This window comes from Trachurus trachurus (assembly GCF_905171665.1).
Source record: "Trachurus trachurus genome assembly, chromosome: 6".
NCBI lineage: Eukaryota > Metazoa > Chordata > Actinopteri > Carangiformes > Carangidae > Trachurus > Trachurus trachurus.
Genome location: NC_139897.1, coordinates 3,236,523 through 3,255,790, shown reverse-complemented (window position 1 = coordinate 3,255,790; position 19,268 = coordinate 3,236,523). Strand labels below are relative to the sequence as shown.

The following is a 19,268-nucleotide window of genomic DNA, read 5'->3' as shown; positions in this document are numbered from 1 at the left end:
ACGTTGGGTTGTAAACATGCATCTTATTGCGTCACATGATCCTGCTTTCAGTCTGACCAATGAGCACAGAGTAAATCTCAAGCCCCACCAGGACTTCTTCAGGGCCGATCTGAGTACCTACCCCCAGGCAGGGACTCCGTTCGGCCCTGTGAAGGTTCGTGTAAGCGGCCCTGTGGGGGAGGTTCCTGCAGTGGAGACACGCACCAACGGGGCCGGCCCCGTAAAATTACCCCCAAGTTCCTGCAGTGGAAACGCGCCTGTGATATTTCTCCTGAATGAAAATTTATGGCCTAAAAGTAAAATGACTCTCTCACTTGTTCTTCTTCTATTTTTAAGCTGTTTCATTCTGTTCAGGAAAGACTGAGATGAGATGTTAAAAAATCTCCCGCAACCTGCAGTGTCCACCTTCACTTCAGCTGCCGTTTACATGTCCCAGAATGCCTCTCTCCACAGCCTCCAGGAACATGTGTAGCTTATCATCCCTCTTCATTGTGGATGTTTTTACTTGTCGAACACAGATGTAACTAATGATGTTCAATCAATGGTCACATTCATTATAGTTCCCCGGGTCTAAATTATACACATCATCATTAGTGGTTGATCTAATTGTGACAGAGTTATTGTTCATGTTATTAATTCCACCTGTGGTGAAAAAGGTTTGTTACTCCATTTTGACCTGACAGACATAACATGAGTTGTGCTTTGTTGTAATATTCTTGTTAATGAAGAAGGAAAATATTGCAGTGGACAATATATAGGCCTCCTAACATGAGACTGAGATACACTGAAACCATGTTGTAGGTGTGGAACCAGTGGGTGGAGCTCGACTATTTCAAGTCAGACTGAGGCACAGTGAATTCTGGGTAAATTAAGACTTTTTATTTATTGGATAATAAAAGAAAAGGTTAGTGGTTAGTATGGGATATGCCATATCTTATGTTTTTGAGTCACACTATATGGCTAGTGTGGCAGTCTGACAGATCTCTGTGAAACTGGCCCCAGAACAGCTGTAAACTCAAAGGGCCTGATTTACTAAAGGTTTGCAAACGTGTGCAAACTTGATTCCACGCGCAAACAGGTTGGAGCTGATCTAGTAACCACCGAGGATTGCGTCTCTCAAACGGGCAAAAATAGCACTCGAATGTGAATTATTTAATCACATTTGTATTTGTATTTGGCTCTTCATATCAACGGCTGTTTAGCTGCGGTTATTGAGTTAATATCCTGCCAGGGCAAAAGCTCTTTCATCTCTACATTTCCTCGCCGCTGGGTCATTCCAGCGAGCTGTAGCAGTTTTTCAAGTCCTTTCAGCGCCGTTACGCATGACGCACGTCTTTCCTCCAGTGCGCTCCTGTCCTCTCCAGTACCTGGCTGCTTAGGGTTAGGGTTAGTCTAAGCTTAGTCTGGGACCGGGACTGAGAGACGTCACCGCTGCCCGCACCACGTCTTCGATCCCTCTGGTCAGAGCGTTTAGATCCGAGTGTGGCCCTTGTGTCCCACCTGAGCTCTGTGCCAAAGCGCGCACACCCAGCCTGATGAATGACAGCCTGTATCCCAGTTACAGCTTAACACTGGTCAGAGCATCTCTTCCCCGTTTGCTAAGGTTTTATGATAAACCAAATTTTCTTTTGTTCTTCGCCGTATACACTGCAAAAACTCAAAATGTCTCATTTCTGGTCAAAACTAATCTCTTTCCACTTAACATAAGACTCATCACCTAAAAATGTACTTGTTTTTATATAATTTCACTTTTTTCAAACACATTTTCACTTGAAATAAGTAGAAAAATCTGCCAGTGAAAGGAAGTTTTTGTGCTTGTAATAAGAAAGAAAAAAGTGAAAATATGCTTGAAAGAAGTAAAAAAAAAGTGTCTCAAAACAAGCTACTTTTTTAATGTGATGAGTCTTATTTTAAGTAGAATGAGATTTGTTTTGACTAGAGATGACATTTTGACTAGAATTAAGACAAATATTCTTGGTAAGATTTTGAGTTTTTGCAGTGTAGCTCCCCATCTTCTCTTTACTTCATCTGTTCTCACAGGTAACCTCACACGTTTCTTCTCTGCTGTTGCTCAACAATATGTTTATTTGCCCCTGTCTATTAGTCCAACGGATCAGATTTCATTCTCCATTTGCAGCCATCCAGCTCTCACAGTAGTAGATCACACTACTGGATTTTAATTCAACAGCTGGACAACATCCCCACTTCAAATTTAATCCAGTGTCTCTCTAAGTGTTATGGGTGTGTAAATGTATCTTGTTTGAAACCAATCTCAAGAAAGGCAGTTTTTGACACATGACAAGCAGCACTGTGATCATCATCAACAGGTTGATTTGTAAAGGCATTCTGGGAAATGTAAGAAACATCCTCCTGCAGCAGAAGCAGAGGGAGCAGGCTATCCACTGATTCAGTGTGGAGCACCAAAGTAGAGTCTCTACCACAAAACAGCTGTTTACACTGAGAACACAAAGATGGAGGTGGCTGCTCTGTCTGTCCTCTGGTCTCACAGTCGTCCAACTTAGTGAACAGATCAGTGTTGAAGTTTCACTTGAGCTGCTAAAACACTGTGAGTCATCAGCACATTATAAACAGGTCCATCATCACTCAAAACAGGAGCGTTATTATACCACGGTACCTTATGTCCCTGGACTCTCTGTGTCATGAGACTAAAACATTTGACCCTCTGATGAAGGTGATCCGGACACAGTAAGAATCACTGCAGTTCAAAAAACACAATATTTGAAGTCAAGTGTTGGCTCTTTGGCGACAGATGATGGGTGTGAAGACCCACTGTTATCCTCCATCTCTTCACTCAGAGGACTCGGCTGTAGTCTTTGGTGCTGAATCAGAGCAGCATGTCCGGGGTGTCTCCACACTTTACCCCAAGCCATCCAAGTGTTCATGTGTGTGTGCACCACAATGCTGATTCAGGCTTTTAAACATGGTTTGTAGATGTGTAATATCCTGATGAAATGCTGTGATATTGAGGATTGTTTTATTTCATCAGTGTTGTTTGATCATTAAATATATCTTAATGACATAATGGGATTTTGTCATTAAGATGTTTGAGTAGGTAAGGTAGCTGGAAGACCTGACCAATAAAAATGAATGTAAAATGAAATGTTTCCGTCTCATTAAGGTTTAAGGTAGCCAGTACAACTTTCTTTTTTTATTCTGCACATGTGTAAAATGTATGAGCACACAAAGTGATTTCTAATGCAATGCATTTCTCACTATGCACTTACATGTAAGTGTTCACTGATCAACCACAACATTAACCCAGTGGACTGGTTTTAACATTAACATGATTGATTGGAGTATATCTGTCGTCTATTTTAAGAGATAAGTAATTTGATTTAAAAACTTTGTTTGATTTGTTTCAGTTATTTTCCATACAAACAACTACACAGGTCGTTGAAGGTTAAAACCAGTCCCCTGTTTTAACATCATAGCTGCTGGGTGCAGATCGCCTGCAAATATATGACTCCAATACACATGAAAGCTTTACAGTCAAACCTTCAAATACTTAATTAATTTTAAGGTAAAGTAACCTTTGTTTATCAAAGCTACACCCTTAAGATCAATAGTCACTTACTGTACAGAACATATAGACTCATCATCTTTATCTGAGCACTGACATTAAGGAGCTGTCAATCTATCTCATTTTTAATTTAAAGGGATAGTTCACCCAAAATTCAAATTTCACTCATTATCTACTCACCCTCATGTCAACTAAGAGCTGTGAGAATTTTCAGAGTCCTCCGTGCCTTCTCTTAGTTACAGCAGTATTTGTCCATATAATGGTTGTCAATGGTTACCAACTTTCTTCGTCCAAAAAGACACACCAAAAAACATCCAAATACCTCCATACTGCTAGTCTGTAATGTCCCTCTTGTATTGAAGCCCTGACATGAGAAATTGTTCTGAAAAAAATTAAATAAGTCTATATTTTAAGCTTGTTTGTAGCGGAAGCTCCCAGTGTCTCAGTTCACTGCTCTTCCTGTGTCAGTGCAAATGACCGGCGGAACAATTTCTCATGTCGGGGCTTCAATACAAGAGGGACATTACAGATGAGCAGTATGGAGGTATTTGGATGTTTTTTGGTGTGTCTGTTTGGACGAAGAAAGTTGGTATCCATTGACAACCAGTATATGCTGCGTGGACCCCCCCGTAACTCAGAGAAGGGACGGAGGACTCTGAAAATTCTCACAGCTCTTAGTCGACATGAGGGCGAGTAGAAGATAATGAGTGAAATTTGAATTTTGGGTGAACTATCCCTTTAACACAATTCAGGAATCTGTCAATAGACACAGTTGTGTGTATGAAAGGTGCAGTGGGGACCAAACCAAGAGACAGAGGACATAGTGAGAATGTATAGACCTGAACCCAGCCTGCCCAGGTGCATGACATCATACAGCAGCTGTGTCCCTCTCATTGGCTAGGATCCAGGAAGAGAATACCAGCACACAAAGAATCCACAGAAGAGCTGGAGGCCTTCGTCAAACCAACCCACATGCGTAACAACAGAGACATACCAGGTACTCTGCCAAATTTCCAGAGAGTTCAACCTCACAAATCACAATCGTATCAATTCCAGAATGCAGAGTACCAACATTTTCTTTTTTAACGTATAGATGATAGATACGATTTTGCAGAGAGCAAAATGCTGTAACCCCCAGATGAATGCAGGAGTCTCCTTCTCAATAACATAGTAGGCTAGTTGCAGCTGCAGCCTCAGCTTGCAACAGTATCGCTCCAGGCCCCACAAGACTGGCATCAACCTGTAATATAAAAGGCTTGTGCTGTCAACACTGAGCTGACCACAGAACTTCACTTTAGACCTGAGACGATCTGTAAGGCGAGAGGTTCTTATATAAACTTCTCTAATACCGTGTTTATCGGTTACAGGAGGAAGATGACAGTAACAGTGGCAAATTCACTGCTAAATGTGCCACACATCCATGATTAGACCCTCCCAGTTTGTTATGTGACCCACATTGTTCAAACCATGTGACCCCAGTTTGTAACAATCTGTAAAATCTCTGATGACATCATCACCATGCTTAAAATTCTTCTCCCTGTAGACCTGAAGAAAACATCGTGCAACCAGTTTTTGCCTGTTTGTTGTCACTGAGCTCACCATTGGGCCCTGAATGCACCGTCTCAACAAACAGTATGCGTGTTACCAAGATCCACTGTGTTTTCCTCTAGCACCATCATCAGGTTAAACTGAATTTGTCCAATTATTTGGATCAGTGTAGTAGAGAGAAAATGAAAGAGAGTATTAGCTGCTTACAGAGTATTAGCTGTAAGCAGCTAATACTCTGATCCAACAGTGAGCCACACAGGACATTATACAGTCCCTTTGAACATATAAAATGTTTCTAGCCTGAAAAATAGTTAATGGAAATATACAGGGATCAAATTTCAATTCTGCATCTGTGAGGAGTGAGAGTGGCATTACAATGAAAGACATCCTGATCATAACCTGTGACATGTTGTTGAGTGTTAGCCAAGCTGAACTGAGGCTAGTGGAATCTGCTGAGTTACAGCAGAAACACAACTGCTCCTCAGTCCCTACATTAATGTGGATGTGAACAAATGTGGGGCGTATATGCAGGTTCAGCTCATTCTTTGTCTTCATGAGTGAGTTGCATTTCCCACAGGACTGGAGTCGGCTCCAACCTGCACTGGGAACGCTGCTTAGACCGTCGCAGGGCATTCATTGTCCGCTAGCAGACATACAGTACATCCTGCTGTGTTTGCAGCTGCAGTCACAACATGTTACACACGGACTGTGAAAATAAAAGCATCATCTGAGGACAATGACACAACGGTCATCAACCTCCTTAAACAGCAGGACAGCGCAGAGTGTCCTGTGGTTGCCAGCGGTGAAAATCCTGAGGTGCGGAGAGTCAAATATAGCCAAACAATATTTATCCAGAGCTCAAGCCAGCTGACCCAACAGATGTTAGGAAATGAGACCAGTCATTTTATTAAGCCTTACATGATGAAGACCATTATGTATTTCTGACAGACCAGCACGTCTACAGTATGGTTCTTCTATTTCACAGGCTTTTCAAACAAGTGTCCTATTTTGGCAAAGCAGTTAATTTTGCATTTTATCGGTCATAATTGGAGCATTTCATCTGCAGTCATTTCAGGAGAGAAGCATCTCAGTGGAAGAGCAGGAGGTCTCTGCTGCTCCGGGGCCACAGAGGGAAGGCCTGGCTGTGGAGCTGCTGCCAGGCCTGCTGGTACGACTGCGACGCCTGCTTGTAGTCCCAGTAGGTCTGCAGCCCTGTTCCCCTAAACACACACACAAAGGGTAAGAATCCAGTTATTGCTCACACTTTGCTACTTGTGACATGATCATTTGAATGAATCGTCTTGCTGTAATAACAAAGTCAACAAAGCTAATAGAGGTCTGAATTATCAATAGTACTGTATATTGTACTCCAACTTGATTGCATAAGGTCAAGCAGAAATGTAATGGCTCAATTCACTGCACCTTAAAGGTACATTGTGTAGGAATTCCTCCCATCTAGCGTTGTGGTTGTATATCACAAGCAACTCCATCATATTTTTCATGCTGCATTCACGTGAAATTGGGCAGACGGCAGACAGCCGCTGCACGTAACGGCATAAACAAGCCTCTATGTAAACAAGTGATCCGTCAGCACGAGGCAAAACAATACACGTGACAATATGTTGTCATGGCGATGTTGTATTGTTGACCTGACCCACGTTTTACCGGCTTTCTCTCCACTTCTGTGACTAAAATGACATCTGGTTTGTTACCGACGGCCGTCTGCCCGACTGCAGGTGAATGCAGCATCAGTGTAACGCTCCATTCCTCCTCACTGCGTTACCGCGGTGACTTTTCACAGACGCCACCTCCACCTGAGCCGACAGCTCCGGTGTCTCCGCTGAGTTTCCGTGGTTTCCTACCGTCACGCTGCCACTGAACGTAACAACATGGCGACAGCACATGGCAGCAGCACCGAGCTTACCGCTCCATGTAGATATGAATGATATGAACGGCTAATTCAGAGCTGAAAGGAACACTTCACTTTGTTGATGGGGGGGATTACTGGTTAATGAAAAACAGACTGAAGAACCAAATAATCGATTTTCGTGAATAGATAACAGGAGAAGTTACACAATGTCCCTTTAAAAAACAAAACATGCAAACATGCTACACACATTTTTTTGTGTCCCAGGGAACACTTCTGTTGTCATGTGAGTAAATGATTAAGCTTTGTTCTGAATTTGTAGCACTGCACTTCTTCTCCTCCATGTATTTGATCTTGAATAAAGATTAGACTCCTTCAGTGTTTGTGAATGGGTGATCATTATGCTGGATGACAGCGCGCTTCTGCAACGCTGAGATTCAGTTTTTTTTTCTTTTTGCCATCATGGTGTAACTTGATCATGAGAGTGGCTGCAAAGGAAACATGATCTTCTTCCCTAGTCAGCTTGTTGCCCAGCTTTTTGTGAAAATACACTGACAGAAACTGGTTTATTTTTGTTTGACTATTTTCAACATCTTTTAACTGAACGTAAAACATTTTGGTTTGTTGTTTCTTTACTTTATTTAACACATTAGATTTTGTTTTGTTTATATTGTAACTATATTGCAATACATAGGTGCAGGTGTCTTTTATTAAACTAAAAAGTACACAGAGCTGGGAAGAAATATCTACTGCATTTAAATTCCACCTCAAATGTTAAATCACAAACCACCAATAAACACATCAGCAGGTTTCATCTGTGACATTCATGAGTAGATTATCACAACATGTGTAGTCATTTAACCAGGCATCCTAACCTGACGTAACATAATTAGTAACAAATGTCCTTTTTCTATGACAGATTAGCATGAGCCAACCCACAATCAGATTACATGGTTGCTGCATTTAGAGGAAAATGTGCACAAAAGTGTCATACTGCTGTGTTTAACATCATTTGTGTCAGACACAAAACTCTTGTCACCAGTTGTTCTCGTAGCAAAATGTTAGCATTGTGTGCTGGAGCTGGGAGTGTGAGTGTGTGTGAGTCTATGTGTTTTGTTGTTCCATGTGTGGACCAAGACGGACCTGCCTGGGATCAGGTTATCTGCTGAAATGCTGATGAACAGAGAGAACTCTGTTCTTCCTTTGGACAGACACAGACACGGACACACACACACACACACGGACACGGACACGGACACACACACACACACACACACACACACACACACACACACACACACACACACACACACACACACACACACACACACACACACACACACACACACACACACACACACACACACACACACACACACACACACACACACACACACACACACACACACACACACACACCCCAACAGGGACAGCCCGGATGCACAGGTGGCGTCTAACAGATGAAATGTGAGCACTGTCACATACAAAGGTGCACAAAGAGAAAGACAGCACACACACACACCTATATATATACATAATGTACTGTATATGCACACACACAGATACAACCTGTTGTGTAATCTCAGAATATGAGCTTTTTGACAAGAATATGAGACATTATCGGAGTTGTTAAAAGAAGGTGGCACACTGTAACAGTAGCACTGACACAGTGGCCTCAATGCACATTATGACATTATCATTGAAGCTTAGGCTCAGACTGACTTCTGCTGGAGGCACGATGTCAGCCTGACTGATGAGAGCCAGATCATCGGTGGGAGATCTGCATCAGACTCGGAGGTTTTTCACTTTTAGTTTGAAGCCGTTTCAAAGCAGAGTTGGATCATGAAAGAGCCCATTGTTTCTCACCTGAGAGAGCTGGGGAGTGCTGAAGGGTCGGTGGCTGCTACCAGAGACAGGAAGGAGTGGAAAAGCTCCAGCTTACACAAGAGAGACCTGAAGACACAAGATCACAGAGATACCGCTTAATATTAGGTCTAACACTAAAGTTTATGGTTATAAAGTGCCTGAAACAGAGACAGAGTGGGTCGGCTCTACCTGGCCTTGGCTGTACCAAAGGCTTTCTTTGTGACTCCATGTTTGTAGCCGTTGGCAGTGACATCTAGCGGCTGCTCACTGACATTACACCAGCTGATGGCTGAACCACAAGAAAACAAAACAATGTCAAAAACCCAGTAAATGTCTATGAACACAATAATTGACCCTTCGCGTAAGCCCCGCCCCCTTGGTTACTGTTGCTACGGCGGGCAAGCTTTCACTCCCAGCCATGCTCCTGGCAGTATTTGGTATCGATTTCAAAGGAAATATCAGCAAATTTCTGGATAAACTGTTCTGAGATAATAGAGAGAAGAAGTCACAAAGATCATTCAGAGTTTTCAGTGACGTGTGACTCACGCAGGAGGATAAAACATCTGTTCAATGACACGACTGGACAATGTACAGAGCAGCAGTAAGGACCGGTAATTTTACCGTCTATCAACCCACGAAGACTTACGTCATCTCACTGGTCATGAAACGTTGTCAAACTGCAAGTTTTTGGGCGATTGTGAACCACATATAGCTTTCGCTGCTGTTTTGTTTTCTCCCACCGCTGTGTCAGTGAAAGCAGTCCCTGCCTGGAGGATCCCTCGCCTGAAAGCCCAGGTAAAAGCCCTAAAAGTACAGCTGTCATTTCGGAGGTGAACATATGGTTATCCCCATATTTACACTTGCTCAAGTCGAAAAAAAAGTCCGCTCGTATCTGAACATCTCTATATTGTTGCTGCCGCCGCCGCCGCCGCCATAGTAGCAGCAGCAACAACAACATCCTTCTCTACAAACAAATGTTTTTCGTCGTAGTCTCAAAATGTGTCCACAAAAGCAAACGTAATGACTCACTGCGGAAAGCTTGCCAGGCCTATCCACCTTTTTCCGAACGTCAAAAACGTAGCCTGTTTGCCGGTTTTGCTCTTCCGGTGGAATGTTATGTTTACGTTTCCATGGTTTCAGTAGTCGCGGTAAATGCATGGATTTTTTTTTTTTTTTTTTTTTTCAATGAAAATCTGTAAAACGCATGGATCATCACACCAGCTTTTAACAGTGGATATCACACAAATTGACATCCGTGTTAAAAGCCAGCGTTAATAGATCCATGCGTTTACCGCAACTATGACAACGACTGAAAACCATGGAAACGTAACCGTACAATTCCACCAAACCGGCAAAACCGGCTTCCGGGTTTGCCCATAGATGACGTTCAGAAACTTGTGGATAGTTACGGTTGCTAACGTAGGATTGGACAATAGCCGTTTGTGGGAGGAGTTGGCGAAGGGTCAATTGTATGTGTGAATAAATAAATGTATAAACACGTAAATAAATGAATAAATAGGGAAACGAAAAATAAATGCTTAAAGGGATAGTTCACTCAAAATTGAAATTTCACTCATTATCTACTCACCCTCATGTGGACTAAGGGCTGGGAGAAGTTTCAGAGTCCTCCGTGGCTTCTCTGAGTTACAGGGGGTCTCGGCGTAGCAGTGCATGTCTATATAACGGTGGCAAATGGATACCAACTGTCTTCGTAACAAAAAGACACACCAAAAAACATCCAATTCTCGTATGTAATGTCCGTCTTGTATTGAAGCCCTGAAATGTGAAATTGTTCCGAAAAAAATTAAATAAGTCTATATTTCAAGCTTGTTTGTAGCGGAAGCTCCTCTTCCTGGTCCGTCTAAATCTCGCGAGATTTGCGCACTGACGCCGGCTTCAATACAAGACAGACATTACATACGAGCAGCATGGAGGTACTGTATTTGGATGTTTTTTGGTGTGTCTTTTTGTTACGAAGACAGTTGGTATCCAAATTTTGTAACCGTTATATGGACATGCACTGCTACGCCGAGCCCACCTGTAACTCAGAGAAGGAACGGAGGACTATGAAACTTCTCCCAGCCCTTAGTCCACATGAGGGTGAGAAGTTAATGAGTGCAATTTCAATTTTGGGTGAACTATTCTTTTAAATAAATGAAAAATAAATTCCTTTTGAAAAAATGCTATTGCTGTATATATGTACGTATTTTACTGATGCTCGGACCAAATGCAACAACTAATAAAAGCAGGTGTAGATGGGTAATGTATTAATAAATCATTAATTAAATAAAGTCAAATAGATACATAAATAGTTATGTCATTTTTTGTCCTAAACACATACCTGGACCACCTATAGTCAAATCTGCCAATACCACTGAAGCTAAATAACTAAAATACATCTGTAATGCAATACAGTTTAACAACAGGACACACTACAACCTCAACAATGATGAACATAATGATCTTCAAGATGGAGGGTTTACTTGTAGTCTACATCACAGGGTGCACAGGACCTGATGTGGAGTTAATAACAGGCTGGTGCTGTTCTCAGCTGGAGACTCATTTGCCCGCTCTTTGATTTAATAGTTTAATAATACACTACACAGCTGACAGTGAGTCAGAGCAGCCATGGATGTGCCGCTCACGTCTCGGTGCCAGATACCACAGCAAACCTCCAGAGGTCTGGTGGAGTCCAGGCCTCCATGGGCCACAGCCACAATGTGAGGCAGGTGGTCAGAATGTTTTCACTAACGCATGAGACTGAGGCAGGGCAAATGTAATATTCATTTCACATTACAAATAATATTAATTTAAAGGGATAGTTCACCCAAAATTAAAATTTCACTCATTATCTACTCACCCTCATGTGGACCAAGGGCTGGGAGAAGTTTCAGAGTCCTCCGTGGCTTCTCTGAGTTACAGGGGGTCTCGGCGTAGCAGTGCATGTCCATATAACGGTTGCAAATGGATACCAACTGTCTTCGTAACAAAAAGACACACCAAAAAACATCCAAATACCTCCATGCTGCTCGTATGTAATGTCCGTCTTGTATTGAAGCCCCGAAATGCGAAATTGTTCCGAAAAAAATTAAATAAGTCTATATTTCAAGCTTGTTTGTAGCGGAAGCTCCTAGAAGCTTGACGAACCGGGAAGAGGACGGACCCTGGTTCGTCCAAATTTGACGAACCGGGAAGAGGAGCTTCGAGAAGCTTCCGCTACAAAACAAGCTTGAAATATAGACTTATTTAATTTTTTTTCGGGACAATTTCGCATTTCGGGGCTTCAATACAAGACGGACATTACATACGAGCAGCATGGAGGTATTTGGATGTTTTTTGGTGTGTCTTCTTGTTACGAAGACAGTTGGTCTCCATTTGCAACTGTTATATGGACATGCACTGCTACGCCGAGACCCCCTGTAACTCAGAGAAGCCACGGAGGACTCTGAAACTTCTCCCAGCCCTTAGTCCACATGAGGGGAGTAGATAATGAGTGAAATTTTAATTTTGGGTGAACTATCCCTTTAAACAACTTTGTACATGAGTAGGAAAACAAGCCAAATACGTGGCCATTGGAGATCATACTGATGATAGTCAGTCAACAATATTTTGATCCATTGGCACAATCCAAGAACACAGTTTCTAGTTAGTTGTGTGTGTGTGTGTGTGTGTGTGTGTGTGTGTGTGTGTGTGTGTGTGTGTGTGTGTGTGTGTGTGTGTGTGTGTGTGTGTGTGTGTGTGTGTGTGTGTGTGTGTAACTGATCATGCTGAAAGTCCAAACAGGTAACTCAACTTGCACTGACTGTTATTATAGACAGTTTAACCATAACATGTATCTCCAACTATATTCAACTCTCCAATGCACTAACATGTGGAGGTCCGGTCATGGAGGACTACAGTTCGACTGAATGTCATTTTTAAGGCTGAAATATTGTTAACAAACTTTTCCCAGAGGTTCGTCACACTCCTACTCAGACAAATGGGCTTCACTGGATAAACTGTTTTTTGTTTTGTGTGTGTGTGTGTGTTTTACCTGCCCCACAGGGGGAGATGCGTCCCTGTCCAGCCTGGTGTTGCAGCACAGTTTGAGCCTGGCTAAATGAAAACTCCAGGCTGGATTGGAGCAGCACTGGTGGACAAACACAGAAGCCAGCAGGGATGTCTGAGACGTGGGAGCACCTGGGTGGCACATGAGGACTATGTTTAAGACATCTGAGAGAAAAAATATCCCTTCAATACTCCAGCAGGGTTACAAATAGGAGGAACTACAGATGATAGCTGACTGTCTTTGCTCACTGCCCTGAAATATTTTCTTTTAACTCTGAAATTATTTGTTTGTTTGTATGTAGCTTCCTTTTTAAAATGTTTTTGTAAAGTTCTGCAGTTTTTCAGTGGAGCCAGGGCTCCACTGCAAGCATGAATTAAATAAAATCAATCAATCAATCAATCAATCAATCAATCAATCAATCAATCAATCAACTACCGGGGGCTTGTAGATGGTGACAACGTGGATATTCGACATATTTAAATTTGACATTTACCTACACAAAACCTAAATTAGTCATTGGCTTCATTCAAAGATTTGACAATACGCTGTTGCATTGCTTTACTAATGACAATCAGAACTTTGTGATGTTAAAATTTAATTTTTATCTGTCTCTATTTCACTATCTTTACTTTGGTAAGATGCAAAGAAGGATAAAACATATTGAGTATTGGATGTTTAATCCTCAAATCATCCCATGATGAACACTTGTTGCTCCATGTCACTCATCAGCCTTTAACTCCTTCAGCTTCTATATCCTGTCACTTGTTCAAAACAGTCTGACGAAGGTCAAACTGGGAGAGAACTTCAGCCCAGTATAAGAGGCCAGTCTCAGGGTCAGCTGAACAGAGCAGAGTTTTAAATGGGCTTCATCTGCAGTGCAGAGGAGAACCTGATGGTGAGGTAACAGTGCATTTGTCCCCATAGTCCCCACCAGTCTGACTACACCACCCTGAACGTGTCTACTGTAACTGATCATGCTGAAAGTTCAAACAGGTAACTAAACTTGCATTTGTTATTATAGTTTAACCTCCAACTATATTAAACTCTCCAATGCACTAACATGTGGAGGTCAGGCCGTGCTGGACTACAGTTTGACTGAATAGCATTTATAAAGCAGATACATTATCAGTTGATTTTGCAAAACTCTTCCCGGACGTCCATCACACTCCTGTTCAGCCAAATGGGCTTCACTTGATGAAACTAATGTTTTTTTTGTTTTGTTTTTGAACTTTTGCATGTTTTTTTGTGTTGGAGTCGGTTGTTCGTTGGCATTAGTGGACTCCATTCATAAGGTAACGTTAGCTGATGTTGCACACTGTTAACGCTGTAGGGAAGTGGAAGAGCAGCCGTGAGTTGAGGACACATAAAGCAAGCATTAATGTCACGCCCATGAGTCAGAGTCTGATGTAGCAATCAATCCACAGGTTGATGTTCTTCTCAAAATAACTAAATAATCTAAAAAAAATGGCCATTCTTCTAGTTTTCTATAAAGATTTGTAAAACTTGTCAAACTGTAACCACAACTAACTGCTGGGTCTGTGTCCGAAAATAAACAATACAGCCATTGAGGGCCTGAAATTGTTTGACTGCTGTGAGAGCAAAACACCTGTTTTAAAGGGATAGTTCAACATTTTGGCAAATTGGCCCATTGCCATAATCCCTATAGTCATAGCAGTAGGTTCGTTACCTTTAATTGTCGGTGCAAGCTATTCTTAGAACGGCGGAGCAGAGCCGCGAGCTGTTCAGAGCTACGCTACGGAGGCTAATGGGATTTCTTGGTTTCCCTCATCAAACTCATCAAATACACAATCCAACAACTCCACAACGCTCTGGTGGACAAGTTGTGACCTGCACATTTACCTCGCTATGAGATAATAACGGAACGTTACGAAACAGAGTTGTTTTCAAGGTAAATACAGAGTCTGCTTGCTGAAAAACTGTCCGTGAAGGCAACGCGCATCCGCGGTTTTGCATTTCCCTCTAAAACAACTCTGTCTGGTAACGTTCCGTTATTATCTCATAGCGAGGTAAATGTGCAGGTCACAACTTGTCCACCAGAGCGTTTTGGAGTTGTTGGATTGTGTATTTGATGAGGGAAACCAAGAAATTCCAATTGCCTCCGTAGTGTAGCTCTAAGCAGCTCACCGCTCTGCTCCGCCGTTCTAAAAATAGCTTGCACCGACAATTAAATGTAACGAACCTACTGCTATGACTATAGCGATTATGGCAATGGGCCAATTTGCCAAAATGTTGAACTATCCCTTTAACACCTTGCTAGTTTTTTTCACCATTATTCTTCACCTTGTGACCAAAGCTCTCTGCATGGCCTCTTCACTGTATGGGCACTTCCCCACCACTATGGTGCTGAAGTAGAGTGCGTCCTGTAGGTAATGGGACAGGAGCGCTCCCTGGAAGCCTAACACTGTCCAGTGGGCCATCTTGTCACTGCAGGACAGGGACAGGGTCGGTTCTCCACGTCCCGGCTTCACCCGCAGCGCCCCCGTGCTGTGGTACCCAGTCCCAGGACGCAGGGGGTCGGCTGGGCCACCAGGAACACACTTTGCACCAGTTCTGTGAATGTCTGGAACCTGTGGATGCAGTCCAGCGCTGTTGTTGGGCTCTGCTGTTTTTAACTCCAGTTGTGCTGAATCTTTAGAGACAGTTTCCACAAGTGTCTTGACAGAGCGACCTGTCTCAGCTGTCTCCTGCTCCTCCAGACGTGACCACTTGGTGTTTTGCCGTTCGCTTGGTTCCTCGGCTTTCCTTTTCAGGCCTCCCCCTACTTCAGTCCCTTCATGAGCCTTTACAGATCTGACGGGGGGGCAGGGCTGAGACTGGCTGTCAGTCATGGGGATGATGGAGGCGTCACCACCTGAAAATACACAAGAAGCTGCTGTAATCATTGAATTCAAGCTGTTTGATAAGAATACAGGGCCCTGAATTTGCTGAATCGTAATGCATAAAAAACATAACAAAAATGTGTAACTTGATTAAAATTGTAGTTTGATTAAGTTCCGATGGTCACTTAAAGGGATAGTATCATTTTTTTTTAAGTGGGGTTGTATGATCTACAAATAGCCCCTAAGTACTTTAATTGCAGTAAAAGACTCTCTGCACTCCTCCCGTTAGCAACGCCAGCCCATAGCCCTGCCCAGAGATTTACAACATACAGTGTTGTGAACAGACCCAAAGAAACAGCCTATTTTCACGGCCTAAAAGAGGTTTTACCTGAAAAGAAATACACAGTTCCATTGTTCGCTATAATATAATTTTTTCCAACCCTTCAAAGTGCAGGAAAAACACAGTTTTTATTTGGACCTAACCAACTCACGTATCCCTCCGCCCAGGGTTAGCGCCCGCCGATCAGCAGTTGGTTAGGTCCAAATAAAAACTGCGTTTTTCCTGCACTTTGAAGGGCTGGAAAAAATTATATTATAGCGAACAATGGAACTGTGTATTTTGTTTCAGGTAAAACCTCTTTTAGGCCACGATAATAGGCCGTTTCTTTGGGTCTGTTCACAACACTGTATGTTGTAAATCTCTGGGCAGGGCTATGGGCTGGCGTTGCTAACGGGAGGAGTGCAGAGAGTCTTCAACTGCAATTAAAGTACTTAGGGGCTATTTGTAGATCATACAACCCCACTTTAAAAAAATGATACTATCCCTTTAAGGTTGGATTAAAAAAACAAACATTTTCAGTTAATCACTCTTTGCAGTTAACCGGTGGTTTAACTAACTGCCCTGACAGACAGAGGGACTCACAGGGAGTGTGACTGGTAAAGAAGAGGAATGAAACCCCTGGTCGAAGACACCACTTCCCCTGCTGATCTGCTGGGCAAAACACAGAGCTATCAGCACCGCTAACAGCCCTGTGCAGTTCCTGGATCAGATATCTATGAACACACACAACACGTTAAAAGCCTATACTCATTATTATTTATGCTCAACTCAAGAGTCAGCATGAATTACTGCAGCCAACACAAAACTGAATATTATGTACAGACCTGATACATCCCCTCCTGGCAATGACTTCTGCATGGCTGTCATTAAGTATGTCACCTAAATGAATGGAGATCAAGGAAAACAAATCCACTGATCAGTAACTTAAATGCACCATTTTCATCAACATTAAAATGAAGATGATTGAAATAAAGTTTCATTAACACACAAACTAAAGAAACTCAAAAATGATAAACGAATATAAGTGTATGGGGCACAGTGAAATTGAGTCAGGCCAATAACACACCGTGGGGGCTCATAAGTGTCTGTCCAATACATTTGGTCCCAGTTCCCAGGGAAACAACCTCCTTTTTAACTGTGAAAGAAATCAAAATCATTAAAATGTTATTCATCATATTACAGCTTTTATACTTCTATATTTGTCCTGCTGTCTGGTTTTCCATGTGTTTGTGATCCAACACGTGTTTTGGCTTGTACAGTTGTGTCCTTAATTCTGATTTCTACAGTGGCCCCAGAAGAAAAACATGCAACAAATTCAGAGTGTGTTCAGTGTTCATCAAGTCACAACACCATGTGCTGCAAAAAAAAGAAAAGAAAAACACCACAAAAATGCTTCCAGTGTCACAAAAAAGTAACTGAGCTTACAATGCACTAGCCTACAGTAATATATTAATCAAGTGATATTGTTGATACATGAAAAACCAAAACACTCAACTTATTTTCAAACAGGCAGCTGTCTTTACAACTTCTTAAGTCAAAAGGCATTCAACTACAATTTGCCCAAGCCGTGTTCCTCTTGGTGTCTCTGGAAACACTTCTGTTGTCTTTTTTTTTTTTTTTTTGGCAGCATTTGATTTACAGGCGTTTTCTTGCGTTGCAGTGGACTGAGCTCTCAGGCCACCGTAGATTTAACACAAGAGCTGACGGTCAGTGTGTAGTATTACATTATGTTAAAGTGTGTTAAGGTCTGAAACGGGCTCTGTAACTGTTGACATAAAGACAACATTAACTCCGCAGCCCAACCTGAGTCAGAGCTCGTACACCGGCGGAGCTGCAGCACCGCGGCCAGCAGAGTCCACTCTCTGCCCGGCTCAGGCTTCCCTCTCCCGGGCAGCTGCTGGAACCGCTCAAAGCACAGCCGGGCGACCTCATCCGCGTTCACCATGTTCAACCGGACAGTTGCAACATTTACACATATGTCTACTATTAACGGAAAACGTTATGTTAAGCAGTTAGGATGTACGGACATATTATTTTGCAGGTGTGAGCAGCTGCTGCTTGGAGGCACCTCGAGGAAGAAGACGTGACGTCACTTCCTACAAGTGCTAGTCGTCTTCTTCTCTTCGACTCATTACTGCCACCTTCTGCTGCCTTAGTTCAAACAACGGGGAATTTCATTTTCTAATGTAAATAAATAAACATCTCCCCATTTATACATGCGTTATTGTCACATCTAGCTTATATTTTCATCCATTTCTATATTGTATCTCTTTCCTCTATTTAAAGCCCCCTTTGACACCTCATCTACCCTCTCATACTTTCACAAAAAAGCTCATATGATGGATTTCAAAGGAGGTTAAATCGAAAGCAACTGGACTTAGTTATTTGTCTTTATCCATCTCATATGATGGATAAATAAATAACTATAACGAAATAATGCATGACATAATTGTAGTACAAAAAACAAAAACAGAAATAATTAAAATAGTATAACATAATAATGGTAAGTTTTTTTTAAAGTTTTTTTTAAGTTTTTTTTTTTTTTGGGGGGGGGGGGGGGGGGGGGGGGGTACAGACATGTTGTGTTTTATAACCATCATCATTGTGGTTATTTGTCTGAGATGAGGAAACTACAGCTGTAGTTCATACACCGGTCCTGTAGGTGGCGGTAGCACCTAGAGTTTGAAATTACAGCCCGCGAAAACTGAAAATACAAACAGAGGAGGAGTGTCCCTGAGAGTTCAACACGTGCAAACTGAAAACATTAATTGATCATCACATACGACGGAGGTATTTCCAGAAGACACACACACACACACACACACACACACACACACACACGTAAATATGTTTCTTTTCTTTTAGATCTGATGAAGAGTAGCCTACATCCCCTCCGCCTCACAGAAATCGCCTTCTTCATCGTCATCACCCTCACAGGAGCAAAGATATTCAATAAATGGTTTATAAACCGTCTTTGACAGGAGCAAGGAAGTGAACCAGTTTCTGGGCGGACAAGAAAACGTGGTCACTGCCATTCAACATCTACATCATCACACACACACACACACACACACACACACACACACACACACACACACACACACACACACAAAGTGTGTGGAACACCACAGCATCAGATGCTGGATGGCAGACTAGAAATACTAGCAGATATGTTGCCTGAGCCCCTCCCAAATTTCCTCCCTGCTCGGACACAAGAG

General features: G+C 42.4%; 1 protein-coding gene across 2 annotated transcripts; it reads right to left on the bottom strand.

Moving 5' to 3' along the window:
* Positions 1–6,094: 6,094 nt before the first annotated feature.
* Positions 6,095–18,043, bottom strand: adat1 (adenosine deaminase tRNA specific 1). 2 transcript variants are annotated; one of them, XM_083974529.1, is made up of 9 exons: positions 17,854–18,043; positions 17,117–17,185; positions 16,875–16,929; positions 16,633–16,763; positions 15,172–15,742; positions 12,856–13,001; positions 9,012–9,111; positions 8,823–8,909; positions 6,095–6,309 (listed from the first exon to the last, which is right to left on the bottom strand). In XM_083974529.1, exons 1-9 carry the CDS (start codon positions 17,993–17,995, stop codon positions 6,177–6,179), a joined length of 1,434 nt encoding a protein of 477 aa, XP_083830655.1. In that variant the 5' UTR covers positions 17,996–18,043; the 3' UTR covers positions 6,095–6,176. The 2 variants fall into 2 exon arrangements, with proteins under 2 accessions (XP_083830655.1, XP_083830656.1); XM_083974530.1 differs by lacking the exon at positions 16,875–16,929 and having other exon boundaries at positions 16,633–16,698.
* Between the last annotated feature and the right edge of the window lie 1,225 nt (positions 18,044–19,268).

Excerpts from the sequence above, each read along its gene's own strand:
- adat1 (XM_083974529.1), bottom strand. The coding sequence starts at position 17,995 with ATGGTGAACGCGGATGAGGTCGCCCGGCTGTGCTTTGAGCGGTTCCAG. Across the intron at positions 16,764-16,874 it reads GCCAGGAGGGGATGTATCAG|ATATCTGATCCAGGAACTGC; the intron begins GTCTGTACATAA and ends GTGTGTTCATAG. Across the intron at positions 8,910-9,011 it reads TTTGGTACAGCCAAGGCCAG|GTCTCTCTTGTGTAAGCTGG; the intron begins GTAGAGCCGACC and ends TTGTGTCTTCAG.